The 14,783-nt window shown below is 35.7% G+C and overlaps 1 protein-coding gene, 1 long non-coding RNA gene and 1 pseudogene across 2 annotated transcripts; all 3 read right to left on the reverse strand.

The window, feature by feature from the left end:
* Positions 1–3,315: 3,315 nt before the first annotated feature.
* On the reverse strand, positions 3,316–7,524 carry LOC113699668 (heat shock protein 82-like; annotated as a pseudogene).
* Positions 7,525–8,974: 1,450 nt separating this feature from the next.
* LOC113699669 (uncharacterized) lies at positions 8,975–9,516 on the reverse strand. The gene is made up of 3 exons (XR_011817564.1): positions 9,428–9,516; positions 9,185–9,345; positions 8,975–9,055 (listed from the first exon to the last, which is right to left on the reverse strand). It is a non-coding gene; the product is annotated as an uncharacterized lncRNA (long non-coding RNA).
* Positions 9,517–9,692: 176 nt separating this feature from the next.
* LOC140004399 (uncharacterized) lies at positions 9,693–11,511 on the reverse strand. The gene is made up of 2 exons (XM_072057868.1): positions 11,257–11,511; positions 9,693–10,664 (listed from the first exon to the last, which is right to left on the reverse strand). Exons 1-2 carry the CDS (start codon positions 11,509–11,511, stop codon positions 9,693–9,695), a joined length of 1,227 nt encoding a protein of 408 aa, XP_071913969.1.
* Between the last annotated feature and the right edge of the window lie 3,272 nt (positions 11,512–14,783).

Consider the following 14,783-nt stretch of genomic DNA (forward strand, 5'->3'; position numbering starts at 1 on the left):
GGCACATCGTGATTGGATGAAAAATTGTTTGGATAAATCATTGAAAAATTCATTTGGAATTGATATGGGCGGGACCGAGACTGGCGAATGGTGACGACAAGCATTTGTGGCAGAACGATGCAGTAGCGGTGGAAGTGACACAGGTGGCCAACAAAGAAGTTTAGGAGAAAGAGAAATCATGTGTAGAGATGCTAAGTTTTGAAAAAGTTGTTAATTCGTCATGAATTACATAGTTCATTGATATTAATATTACTGATAACCTCTCCACTGTGTATGCAGGATGAACTTGAGAGGGGAAACGAATTCGTCAATGCAATTGGGGAGATGACCAAAATGGAACAGTCCATATTTAAAAACATGGATGCGGGTACAGGGTGGTCGGTATGAAGACAGAAAGAGTGACATTAAGCCAAAGAAGTAATTTTGTTTGTAGTTAGGGATGTATCAGACACATAGGTGTAGTTTGGTGAACAAAGGCCTTAATATATATTGAAGAATGGATGTTGCATCAAACACATGGGAAATTGTAGAAGTGGAACGGTTTATATATTAGATATCAATTTGTTTTGAGCGTGAGCAAGCCAAATGGTATTCGATAATTTGGAATCGCTGTCATAGCTTGTTATGGTGCTAAATAATATTTTTTACGTTAACATTCAAGTGGAAATAATGTAAGTTTTTTGTGTGATGGACATTAAAACTGGGGTAATGGTTGTTGTAGTTTGCAAAGATAGACATGCGGATTATAGAAAAATGGAGACATACAAAAAATGTTTCGGTTTATAGGATATAGTTTTAATAACAAATTAAAAATCAATTACTATACTTGTTTATTGTTATGTTTTTATTTCAGTTCACATAACAATTGTTCAGAGTATTTGTTTGTTATATGATATATAACAAGCTGATTTTCTTATAAATAGTTGAGTCTTTCTATCATAATTATTGGTTTATAGGTGCTTCAATTGTTGAATTATTGGATTAGTACATTTGATGATATAAGGTAGATGTATTTGTAATAAGAAAGAGTTTATGATGAGATATTATGAATCAAATGAGCAAATAGATGATATTTAAGAAATAGTAATCCTATATTATTACAAAGTGTGCTGTAAGTATTTTTGCATTCAAAGGGAACATTGGCTAGTTGAATGAGAGATGGGGAAAAAGAAGATAATAAAGCGACAAATAAATAGGAGAAAACGGAAAAAATGAGAAAAAAAATCAATAGTTTATAAAAAAGGAAAAAATGGTTCGAAAATAACGATAGTGTTGTGCAAACATATAATTCAAGGGAGGAAAAAGATTATTATTATAGTTCAAGAGATAAACTACAATTAGGTATATAGTTCTTGGGGATTTTATTGTATTTAACCCCAACAATTAACGTTAGACACAGTGTATTCTGGTGCAAAAACTAAAATTATTATAAAAAGTGGTCTTGACACAACGAATAGGCATGGTAATAACAAAAATGTATGATAAAAAATTAGTTTAAATGTTAAGCCCCTGTCGGAGGTACTTGACAATATGAGAGAATATGTGTTTAATAAATAGTTGACAATTTATTTTTTATAATAGCCAAATTTGTTTCCAAACCTTTTAATAAATGAAAATTAAAGAGTACGCAACATTGGATAAATATGGCTCCATAACAAGCTTATATAATTATTGTGTACATGCTGCGATTTTAATTTGCATACTAATGAATTTGATTTTACGTCTAATTGAATTAATTTTAAATAGGTAGTCCAAATCAAATAGCCACAATTTTATTGGTTTTATTCAGTTACCCATTTGAAACTAATAACATCGCAGACCCATTTGGATTAGCATGTTGAAGAAGAGAGCAATGAAATGTGGACGGGAAGTGCTGCATGAACAGAGAATGTAAAAAGGAAGGTTAATAATATTCAAATTTGATAATAAATTATAATATTAATTCTATTACTATTATTATTATATTAAAGGTAAATCCACCAACCGCACACATAAATTAGGTATTTGGGCAAAATCTTATAAATAGGTTTATCCAGACAAAATATACTCTAACTGCACACAAAAGTGAATTTATTATTACATCAAAATTATCTCTATTATTTTACAAATTCAACTTGTATACGTGTATAAGGGATATTTATCGAATTAACATTTGAGGTATATTTATGGGTTAATTCCACTTTGTCCCCCCAAATTTTGGACGATTATCCACTTCAGTTCCTAAACTTCAAAATGGGACACTTAAGTCCTTAAACTTATAAATACCTCTCACTTAAGTCCTTAAACTTATAAAATGGGACACTTAAATCCCTAAACCCTTATAAAATGGGACACTTCGACCACCAACGGCATTCAAGATTTGTTAATAATTTTTCTTAAGTGAGAGGTATTTATAAGTTTAGGGACTTAAGTGTCCTATTTTGAAATTTAGGGATTGAAGTGGGTAATCGTTCAAAGTTTGGGGGACAAAGTGGTATTAACCCTATTTATATACTCCCATTTTTTCACTTCACTCCCCCATGTAAAGTAATCTTTTTAATGTTTGTTTTTTCTATGGACTTAAATTTGTAATACAAACCTCTTTATCTTTGGAGATTTTTATAGTTTTGCAAATATTAGGGAAGGCGGTATGAAAATGTCAGAAACCTGTAGGAGGTTTCTACAATTACTATAATTTTTTAATTAGCCAAAGCAAAAGACAAGCAAATGCAACTTGTAAGCAATCCATTCTGATTCATGAAAAAATAAGGGATTATAGTGCAAATAAATAAATAAATCCAGCTTGTCCCTGGTGTTCTTTTCATTGATGAAGTGCACATGCTTGACATAGAGTGCTTTTCTTTCCTAAACTGTGCTCTGGAGAATGATATGGCACCTATCTTGATTGTTGCTACAAACAGAGGCATTACTACCATCCGTGGCACTAACTACAAATCTCCACATGGGATTCCAATTGATTTTCTTGATCGACTGCTTATAATCTCCACGCAACCGTACACTGAAGAAGATATAAGAAAAATTCTGGACATCAAGTGCCAAGAGAAAGACGTAGAAATGTCCGAAGATGTAAAGGTTTTACTTACAAAGATAGGGGTTGATACATCATTGAGGTATGCCATACACCTAATTACGGCTGCTGCTTTGGCTTGCCAAAAGAGGAACGGTAAGATTGTAGAGATGGAAGATATCAGTCAAGTGTATGAGCTGTTTTATGATGTGGAAAAATCGCCATTTTCATCCCTAAACTTTTACACTAAAATCAATTTCATCCTTTATGATTTTTTTAGCCAATTTAGTCCTTCGACTATTTTGAAGTCACCAATGTAGGACTTTTGCAGCGGCGACACCACATTTTACATATTCCGTACAACCGGTGATGAGTATGGACCTTTGACCATAGTTCTCCATGCTAAGCCCCAGTTTCAACATCCTATGGATCCTTGAACCAGACTGGTTTGGATCATCAAGGCTGAAACCAGAGGTCAACAAAGCAGTCTCATAAAGCAGCCGCACCAAGTCTCTAATTGATTTGTCATTCTTATCTTCCTCGGCTCTCTTCCTAAGCTCTTTAATGATTCCATTGTCTGGGTTGATCTCCATTGTTTTCTTGCTTGGCATGTAAGTGCTCATACTGGTGTCCCTTAATGCTTCAGCCTTCATAATCCTCTCCATGTTTGTTGTCCAGCCATATTCCCCAGTGACCAAGCAGCAAGGAGAATCAACCATCCTGTCAAAAACCACCACTTTCTCAACTCTCCAAGAATATCCTTTACTTTACAAAGATTCTCAAATGACTTTTTCCTCTCCTCTCTTGCTGCTTTCTCTTCCTCAGACTCATCGAGCTTTAAACCTTCCTTTGTTGCAGAAACAAGTTTTTTACCATCATACTCTTTCAACTGTGCAACAGCATATTCATCAATGGCATCGACCATGAAAAGCACCTCGTATCCTTTCCTTTTAAGCTTTTCCAAGAATGGAGAGTTCTCAACAGCTTTCTTGCTCTTGCCGGTTATATAATATATGTCTTTCTGCCCTTCCTTCATCCTTGTAGCATATTCCTTCAAGCCGGTCAACTCATCCCCACTCTTTGTGAAGTAATACCTAAGAAGATCAACAAGCTTTGCCCTGTTTTGGCTGTCTTCATCAACACCCAATTTGATATTTCTGGAGAAGGCGTCATAGAACTTAGCATAATCCTCTTTGTTCTCTGCAATTTCAAAGAACATCTCAATGCACTTCTTGACAATATTCTTCCAGATGACCTTCAAGATTTTGTTCTGTTGGAGCGTCTCACAAGATATATTTAATGGGAGATCATCCGAATCCACCACACCTTTAACGAATCCAAGGTATTCAGGAATGAGCTCCTCACAATTATCCATGATGAGCACCCTTCTGACATAGAGCTTGATGTTGTTCAACTTCTCCGTGTGTCAAAGAGATCAAAGGGTGCCCTCCTTGGAACAAACAAAATAGCTTTGAACTCTAGCTGTCCTTCAACAGAGAAGTGTTTCATAGCAAGATGATCCTCCCAATCATTTGTCACCTCCTTTATCTTCTTCTTTTCCTTTTATCCTTGTCTTTCTCCTCATCTACTTCTTCAACTTCTTCTTCCTCATCCTTCTTGGTTTCCTCATCTTCATCATCTTGCTCTCTTTCTCAGTTGTCTTCTCAATTTCATCCTGGTGGTTCTTCGCTAACATCCCTCGTCACAGTGAAGGATCCACCTGCTTGAGATTCCCAGACAAATTGTTCATCATCATTGTGCTTGGTCGTCACAACAACCTTCTCAGCAACGAGGTAGGCAGAGTAGAAACCCACACCAAACTGTCCAATCATGCTAACATCAGCTCCAGCCTGCAATGCCTCCACAAGCTCCAGCCCATTTGGAATTAGGATTTTGTTTCTTGATTTGAGTGTGTGAGAGAGAGTTTGTCCAAGTTTCCAACAAATTCAGATGAAATTTTCAGTGAAATTCATCAGAGAAGAAGAAGAACTATGGTCAAAGGTCGTCTAAATTAAAGAATCTAATTTAAAAGAATAAATATACCCATCGCCGATTATATGGAATATGTAAAATATGATGTCGCTGCCGCAAAAGTCCTACATTGGAGACTTTAAAATAGTCGAAGGACTAAATTGACTAAAAAAAATCATCAAGGAGGAAATTGGTTTTAGTGTAAAAGTTTAGGGACGAAAATGGTGATTTTTCCTTATGATGTCAAGAGATCAACTCAATACTTGATGGAATTCCAGAGCCAATATATGTTTAATGAGGTTCCAGCAGCAGTAGGGGATGAAGATGAGGCCAATGCAATGGTTTCTTGAGGCGTTCCTTGTGCTCGTGCAACTTTAAGATAACTTCAAGTTCTTGAATTGTATCTAAGCGCTAAACTTAGAAAAGATTTAGTTGCGGCTTGATTGATTTGTATTTTTGTGAATGGAGATGTACAATTACTTGACAAAAAAATAAATAAATAATCCAGCTTGAAGCCGTTCGTTGTGACAAGCAGGCTTATCTTCGCCTTTGTTTGAGTTTTGATTACAAAAGACAAAACCTATTCCCTCCAACCCCAAATTTTATTTAGAGTCTTCCTCCCTTGCCAGTTAGGGAGCACTGTGTCCTTATATTTGAGACAAATAAAGTGAGGCGGTATAGTTAAAGAGATTAAATTATCGACAATGGCTTCATCCTCGTCTGCAGGCTCGGTCAATAGCACGTTATGGCCGACATTATATTGCCATTGTGGTCGCAGATGTGTAGTTCGTGTTGTGTGGAAGTCGAAAGCAAATAGGGGCCGCTACTACTATCGGTGCGCTAATGCCCAGGTAAGTGAATTGCTATTACTGTTGCGTAGACAATATTCCGATTTCTCATATACTTCTATTGCAGAGGCCTTGTCGTACGTTTATTACCTGGTGTGATAAGTTCGCACGATCAACGGGGTTTTAAGTTCCCGATCTCGCCCCCTCAAATAAGGACCCCGCCATCACTACAGCTGCGGCAGAGGTGTCTCACATCATAGTAGAACTAAAAAGCATGCAAATTAATGTGATGATCTTTAACATTGTTGTGGTTGCTGTTGTGGCGGCACTCGTAGTTCTGGTTTTGAAATTGTAAAGTGCTCTGTTCGTTTTCATTCCATCCCCCCTCCTGTACATTACTCAAATATGGTGTCCTTATATTGAATGGGCATTTAACCTAATTTATAGCCTGTTGGCTTTTGTTTCCTAGTGTTCTGTCATTGACTTTTGTCCCTTCGTCGTCTGTCGGATAGTGGCGCATATGTATTTGGAAAACCAACGAACGGAGTGTGTGTGTGTGTGTGTGTTAATGGTGATATTTGCTTGAAATTACGCGAGAGAATGGGTTTTGTATTCGTTTACATTGTGCATTATATTTCCTGTCTGAAATTCCTGTTACTTTTTCCCCTCAATTGTGTGTGATTATCAATGAATTCAGAATATTAGAATTTGCTTTATTTCGTTTAAATAAGTGTGATTCAGCTCTGAAATTATTTATTGACTGTAAGGCAACGCTATGCTATTAATTGTCCACGTTTGTTTAGCCATACAAGTAAAGAACGTCATCTTGTAAAACCAGTTCTCATATACAACACAATTAGTTGCCTTAACAACTTTGAAATCCGACGAGTTGAATTATGAAACAAGTACTTACTTCTTAATTTATTTTTCAATTTCTTCCCTTTATAATATTACTAAACGGTGCACTTGTAATTTTTCAACATTATATATTATCAGCCCTTAACCCCTACCATTTTTGCTTTAACAAGCACAACCCACCATGGTAAGGTCATTGACACAAAGGTCACGAACAAAAACCAACCCATCGACAAAATATTAGCAAAACAAAAAATTAAAAGCACGCCATTTCAGTTATGAACGTTCACTCAAATCGCTCCACAATAAGACCAAACAAAGGATTAATGGTGGCAACCATAGTGGCGATCTTGAAAAAGCACCGGTATTTTTTGCGCCTCACAGTCAGCAGGAGACTATCAGTTGTATCTCTTTCTTCAAAGGTTATTTTCACAGCTGTTGAATTCCAGTAAATAGTGGCGGCATGCACGTTGTCTGTAATAGCTACATTGCGGGTCATAGTGGCGTGGTAGCCCTGATTAGCCACAAAGCGGGTGACTAACCAATCTTCAAAGTTGATTCCGAACAGTATCCACACATCGATACGCAGTAGTGGTTTCAGACCCAAGTAGTCTGCCACAAATTCATCATTCCCCACAAATCAGGTATTGTAAGTCAAAATATAAAATGCATTAAACTTGTGCATAATCAAGAGTGGTCGACGGCGCTACTTCACCAATGAGCGGAAGACTTCCTTGTTGGCAATGGGGTTGCGAACGAGGATGCAAGAGACTAATATGGTTTGCGAAAACTCTTGTCCGAAAAACCTATTCAACCTCACAAGTTCTTCCTCAACAATTCACTTCACTCCTATGTAGTGAATTGGTAAGTACTCATCCTGAAAGTAACCCACCATTCCGCCATTATTGAAAACATGCATTTCTGAAATTCGTCCTAGTGTCATGCCGGCGTCTGCTTGCTTTATAAAAGTGTACGATGAGGGTTTGCTTCAAGGGTTACAAAATACACAAGTAAAGGAGGTTGTGGTTAAATTAGAAGTTGATTATAGCTTTTAGGTGCCTTCCTTTAATCCCAAACAGATGGAATTGAGCGTACGGTTCAATGGCCATGCAAGAGAGAAGCATTATTGCAACCTTGAGAAAGCTCCGTTATATTTTTTGCTCCTTACAGTCAGCAAGAGGTTATTAGTTGCATCTTTTTCTTCAAAGGTTATCTCCACAACTGTTGGATTATAGCAAATAGTGGCGGCATGCACGTTGTCTGCAATGACTACGTTGCGGGGTCATAGTGGTGTAGTAGCTCTGATCAGCCATAAAGCGGATGACTGACCAATCTTCAAAATTGGTTCCGAATAATATCCACACGTCGGTGTGTAGTAGCAGTTTCAAGCCCAGGTAGTGTGCCACAAATTCGTTATTCCCCACAAATCAGACATTGTAAGTCATAATATAAAATGTCTTAAAACTATACATAATCGAGAGTAGCCGACAACGCCATTTCATCAATGACCGGAAGACTTCCTTGTTGGCAATGGGGTTGCGAACGGGGATGCAAGATACTAACATGGTTTGCAGAAATTTTTGTCCAAAAAACCTATCTAACCTCACAAATGCATCCTCAACAATCCACTTCACTCCTATGCAATGTTTTTAAACTCGGACCGGCCAGCGAACCAGAGATAGGGACGGTTCACGGTCTAACCGGTCCGCCCGGTCCGACCGCCCGGTTCAACGGTTCAACGTTTTTTTTTTTTTTTTTTTTGCTTCATAGTTCTTTACTCTACAGTCTACACTGAAACTTAACGGCTAATATACAATCTAATATGATTATTAATAACTTAAATCCCTAAAATACATTTACCAATATAACTTAAAATTAAATTTAAGTTGAGATAATAATAAATTTTCTAAAAGTTATACATGTAACCTGGCATGATAAATATAACTAAAATATCATAATTCATCGCAGGTTTTCATAAATTCATTACAAACATAAATAGATATAGTCCAAATGTTCATCAATTATCACAAACAAAAACACAAAAATAAATAAAATAAATGTTGACATTCTTTCACAATTCTCAAAAAGTCCATAACAGAGTTCAACTCATATTCAAAGCAAACAATTTGAATAACAAATTTTCATCATTGGCATGACAAGGCAACAACACCTCTTTCACAATTTCATCAATTTAACCTGAAAAATTTTAAAGTTTATTACAAAAAATATAAATCTAATTGGTAGAACTAAAAAAAAGTCAAAAAATTTCTAAAAACAAATATACAACCAAACACAAAAAGAATCAATTGCTACTAAACATTACTAATTAATATGTTATATTACCAATCATTATCTTCATCATCATCCAAAAGGCGCCTACGCTGAAATGCTTCCAAATCAATATCATTATCTTCCCCAACTTCACTTTCATCATCTATATAAATAAATAAATGAACAATTAAGAATTTATCCATATTTATAATACAATTCAAATTAAAAAAATGTACTTTTAGCACCATATATTACAAGTTAAAAATATATTTATTTTAATATTGAAACCAACCTTCAACTAGTTGAGAATCATCTTTAGGAAGTTCTTCGAGTTCTTCCTCCAATTCATCACAATTAAGCTCGCCATCTTGTTCTTCTTCTATGACCCAAAATTCCGTTTTATCAATAGATTCATAATCAATGGGATCATAAGATCTCTTTCGGTGATCAAACCTACAATAAAATACATTAGTTACAAATCTAATATTACTTTATAAAATAAAATGTAAAGAATAAAGTAAAAAATCAATTATACCTATGTTGCAAACGCAAATTGTAGTGCACATATACAAGATCATTAAGTCTTTGGTGCTCCAACCTATTCCTTTTTTTAGTGTGAATGCGTTCAAAAATGCTCCAATTACGTTCACACCCAGAAGAAGAAGCAGTTTGACTCAAAATTCTAATTGCAAGCTTTTGCAAATTCGGAGCATCACAACCGTATAACTTCCACCAATTTTCTGTCACAATCATATTAAAATATTAGATCAAATAAAGAATAAAATCACAATTTTTAGACATTAAAAAATATATAAATAACCTGGCCGATCAGATTTGCTAGTAAGAATAGCAAGTTTGCGCCCAAAACTCCATTGTCTTTCCCGATACATTCCAATCTCTTGCGATAATTTTTCAGGGTTGCACCAATCCACTTTTGTTTCAATATAATCAAGCAAGCCATTTATAACCTCTGGATGTGTACAAAATGTGGCACTCTCATATTGAAAAGCAGGATTCAAATAATAAGCGGCAGCATGTAGATTTTTTCTCAACATTCTATCCCACCTATCACTGATGATGTCAATATAAGGCTTGTACAATCTCTCTTTATTTCTAAACAGCCTTTTGATGCCATTTATTGCTCTAAACATGCCTTCATAAAGATAACCCAATGAAGGCCTTTCATCAGTGTCACAAATACGCAATAAACGAATGATAGGACCCATTATTCTCACCATAATCAAACAGTTATTCCAAAACCTTTCATCCAAAACGATTTGCTTCACATCTTTTCCTTTTTCTATTCTCAGAAATTGTTTGTAATCCCCACTAGTAACCAAAGATTGCAAACTATCCTTATGATCATGCAAACTTTTTAATGCAATAAAGGTAGTTGCAAATCGAGTTTCACCTGGACGAATAATTTCTTTCCACCCTGTAGTCTTTCTTAACCAATTCAAAGTGAACTTATGATTGTAAATAAAAACAGTCACCGTTGAAACAAGAGACACTATAGCTTTTACATCATTCATTTCACCAATGTCTTTCAAAATCAAATTGATGCAGTGTGCAGTACACGGTGACCAACAAATATTCGGATATCTTTCACTTAACAAAGACCCAGCAACTTTATAATTGCTAGCATTATCAGTAACTAAGTGCACAACATTATTTGAACCAACCATCTCAACAATTTCAGCAAATAAATTGCACAAATTTTCTGCACTTGTTACAATATCATATGCATCCACAGATTTAATGAACGAAATACCCTTAGGACAATAAACCAAAAAATTAATCAATGGTCTTTGTCTAGTGTCTTTTCATCCATCACCCATTATAGTGCAACCAGTTTCTGTCCAAGTACTTCTAAAAGAATCAACAACCAATTTCACATCTCTCTTGGCATTTCGCAACAAATTAACTCTCAAAGAATGATAGGATGGACTTTTGTAACCATGACCCATTGATGCTATTTGATCAATAGTTTTTTGAAAAAATGGAGAATTAACAGCATTTATAGGAATGCAAGTATCATAAAACCAAAGAGCAATAGCCATGTCCGTATTTTTCCATTTTTCCTTACTTTGCAAACAAGCTTTAATGGTTGGTTGAGAAGTATCACATCCACCTTTAAAAAAAGCACGAATACCTGTTGATGCAGTGACCTTTCTCTTTTCTTTACTAGATGAACCCATCTTATTTGCTAAAGAAGAATGAATCTCCAAAACTTCATCGCCATCAAATGAATGAGTAGTGTGGCCGAATGGATTTTCCACCCCAAAATCACCTTTTTTTTTCTTTAGATTTCTGCTCCTTCTCCTTCATAGATGCTAAAATAGCATGTCTAACTGCCGGGTCAACCTTTGAACATGGAACAATGCTGCCTTGTTCTCCTGCCAAATGTTGTTTCATTCGATGAATGCCACCACCAGCAATTACTTTAAAACAATACCCGCATGTCAAAGTTCTTCTTCCTTGACTATTCACACCTACTGAACAATATTTCCATGCTATATCAGACTTTTGTCTATGATTTTGACTAGCTGATTGTTCACTATTGACAGCTCCAGTAGTCGAAGATTGTGAATTACTACCCGTATCAGTACCAGTATCCATTATCCTTCACATAGTTAATTCAAACACATAATTAGTTCATTTGTAAAATATAGTGTACTAATAAGAAAATAAAATTAACAAATTTTCAGTAATATAAGAAGATCAATTAGTCACATGAATAGCTCAACTGTTAGCATTTAATTTTTTCATTTACAAAAAAAAAAGATATAGTTATCACAGTAGAGGGATTTTAATGGTTCTTAGTAGCACAAAACTCATGGCTATTAATGGTTCTTAGTAGCACAAAACTAGTTAATTTAAACACAGGAATCTTTCTTTTTGTTTTCCTAAGAAACAAAGAAATAACAAGAAGGATATATACTAATAGTGAGACAATTATGTACCTAGTCAATTTATATACAGCGTGTGTTATACTGTTATTGTCTAGGTAATTTGAACAAACAATAGATAAAGGAAACAGAAAAGTTAGCAAAGACGTAAATTGCTCAAACAAGTTACCATAGGCAATTTTTTTTGGGTTTGACAATTAAAATGATTTCCACTAATTCGTTAAAGAACACTGATTCGAAGAAAATGACTCCTAAAAATAGTGAATTTTTCTATATTCAACCGAAGAAGGAAATCAACTGTAAAAAATGCTATCATTTATAAGTCATAAACAAATGCAGCTCTTACAAAAACTAAAATGTTTCTTCTTGAATAACATGTCTCTGGATACGTGGCAATGGGTAAAAAATGTCATGATTATTTCAAAGTCAGACATATCTCTGTATTTTCAAGAAAATTATTCGTTAATTAATATGAAATATTAATCCCAAATTATTAATAAATCTCTATTTTTATCCTCAAATTATAATAATTTTAATTTTAGAATCAACCCAATCAAGTAGGGGTAAGGGCTAAATTCTTGGTTGCTATCAACAATTTGTAGCAACAAAAAATTTAGACCCTCAAACTATGAATAATTTGATGAAACAATTGATCAATATAAGAATAGTAAGAAGAAACAATCGGCATCACAGCAATAATCCAACATACCTGTTCTATGAAAAACAATAAAAGGCAAAAATTAAACTTACCAAGATGGAAAAGCTCTGGAGTTTGGTCCACAGAAAATAGCGTGATGATCTTGTCTTGAATATTTGGATGTGAAAGGATTATGAAGAAAAAATTTAAAAAAAAATCAAGATGAGAACTGGAGGAGCCGAAAGGGAGAAACGGAGGAAGTGAAATTGAAATGAAATGTGCCTGTGCCATCTGCACTTTCTTAATGCTAGGGTTTTTTTATTTTATTTGATTTTAGTTTTTAGTTAAGTAAAATTTCACGCAACAATAGCTTGTCCTTCGGCTGTGGTTCAGTGGTTTACGTGCCTTATTCTGGTCTTGGAGACCTATGTTTGAATCTCAACAACCTCCACTCTTGCTATTATTTTGAATTTGAGGGAAAATCTGAGAACCGCCGGTTCGCGGTTTATGCGGGTTTTAACGGTTCGTATGGTTCGGCCGGTTCATAGCGGTTTTCCATTACCTTCCGGGTTTGATATTAGACCGGACCGGTGACATGGCCGGTTTGCGGTCGGACCGATCGAACTGGCCGGTCCGGTCCGGTTCTGAAAACATTGCTCCTATGTGATGAAGTGGTAAGTGTTCATCCTGAAAGTAGTCAACCATTCCGCCATTATTAAGGACATGCATTTTTGAAATTCATTCTAGTGTCATACCGGCGTCTCTAACTTTATAAAAGTGCAAAAGAATGGTGGATTCATAGGTTACAAAATATGTAAGAAAAGGAAATTACGATTGAATTAGAAATTGATTGTAACTTTCCGGTGCTTTCCTTTAATCCAAAACAGATGGAATTGAACTTGCGGTTCAATGGCCATACAAGAAAGAAGGATTAATGGTGACAATCATAGTGACGATCTTGAAAAAACTCCGGTATTTTTTGTACCTCACAGTCAGTAGGAGGCTATCAGTTGCATCTCTTTTTTCAAAGATTATACCATAGCTGTTAGATTCCAATAAATAGTGGCGGTATGCACGTTATCTGCAATGGCTACGTTGCGAGTTATAATGGCGTGGTAGTTCTGATCAGCCATAAAGTGGGTGACTGACCAATTTTGAAAGTTGGCTCCAAACAGTATCCACACTTCTGTGTGTAGCAGTGATTTCAAGCCCAAGTAGTGTGCCACAAATTCATCTTTTCCCACAAATCAGGCATTGTAAGTCATAATACAAAATATTTAAGGTTGTGCATAATCGAAAGTGGCCGACTGCACCATTTCGTCAATGACCGGAAGACTTCCTTGTTGGCAATGTGGTTGCGAACAAGAATGCAAGAGACCAACATGATTTGCGAAAACTCTTGTCCGAAAAACCTATCCAACCTCACAAGTTCTTCCTTAACAATCCACTTCACTCCTATGTGGTAAAATGGTAAGTGCTTATTTTAAAAGTAACCCACCATTCCGCTATTATTGAGGACATGTATTTGTGAAATTCGTCGTAGCACCATGCCGGCGTCTGCTTGCTTTATAAAAGTGCAAGAAGAGGGTTTGTTTCATGAGTTACAAAATGCAGAAGAAAAAGAAGTTGCGATTGAATTAGAAGTTGATTGTAACTTTCAGATATTTTCCTTTAATCCCAAACAGATAGAACTGAACTTGTGGTTCAAAGGTCATGCAAGAGAGAAGGATTAATGGTGGCAATCATGATAGGGATCTTGAGAAAACTTCGGTATTTTTGCACCTCACAGTCAGCAGGAAGCTATCAATTGCATCTCTTTCTTCAAAAGTTATATCCATAGCGATTGGATTCCAGCAAATAGTGGCGGTATGCACGTTGTCTACAATGGCTACGTTGCGGGTCATAATAGCGTGGTAACCCTAATCAGCCATAAAGCGGGTGACTGACCAATTTTCAAAATTGGTTTCGAACAGTATCCATACGTCGGTGTGCAGCAGCAGTTTCTAGCCTATGTAGTGTGTCATAAATTCATCATTCCCCACAATTCAGATATTGTAAATCATAATATAAAACGTCTTAAGGTTGTGCATAATCGGGAGTGGTCAAATGCGCCATTTCACCAATGAGCAGAAGACTTCTTTCTTGGCAATGGGATTGCGAATGGGGATACAAGTGACCAACATGGTTTGCGAAAACTTTTATCCGAAAAATCTATCCAACCTTATAAGTTCTACCTCAACAATTCACTTCAATCCTAAGTGGTGAAGTGGTAAAGTGTTTATCTTGAAACTAACCCACCATTCCACCATTATTGAGGAAATGCATTTTTGAAATTCGTCCTAATG

This window comes from Coffea arabica, chromosome 7c (assembly GCF_036785885.1).
Source record: "Coffea arabica cultivar ET-39 chromosome 7c, Coffea Arabica ET-39 HiFi, whole genome shotgun sequence".
Taxonomy (NCBI): domain Eukaryota; kingdom Viridiplantae; phylum Streptophyta; class Magnoliopsida; order Gentianales; family Rubiaceae; genus Coffea; species Coffea arabica.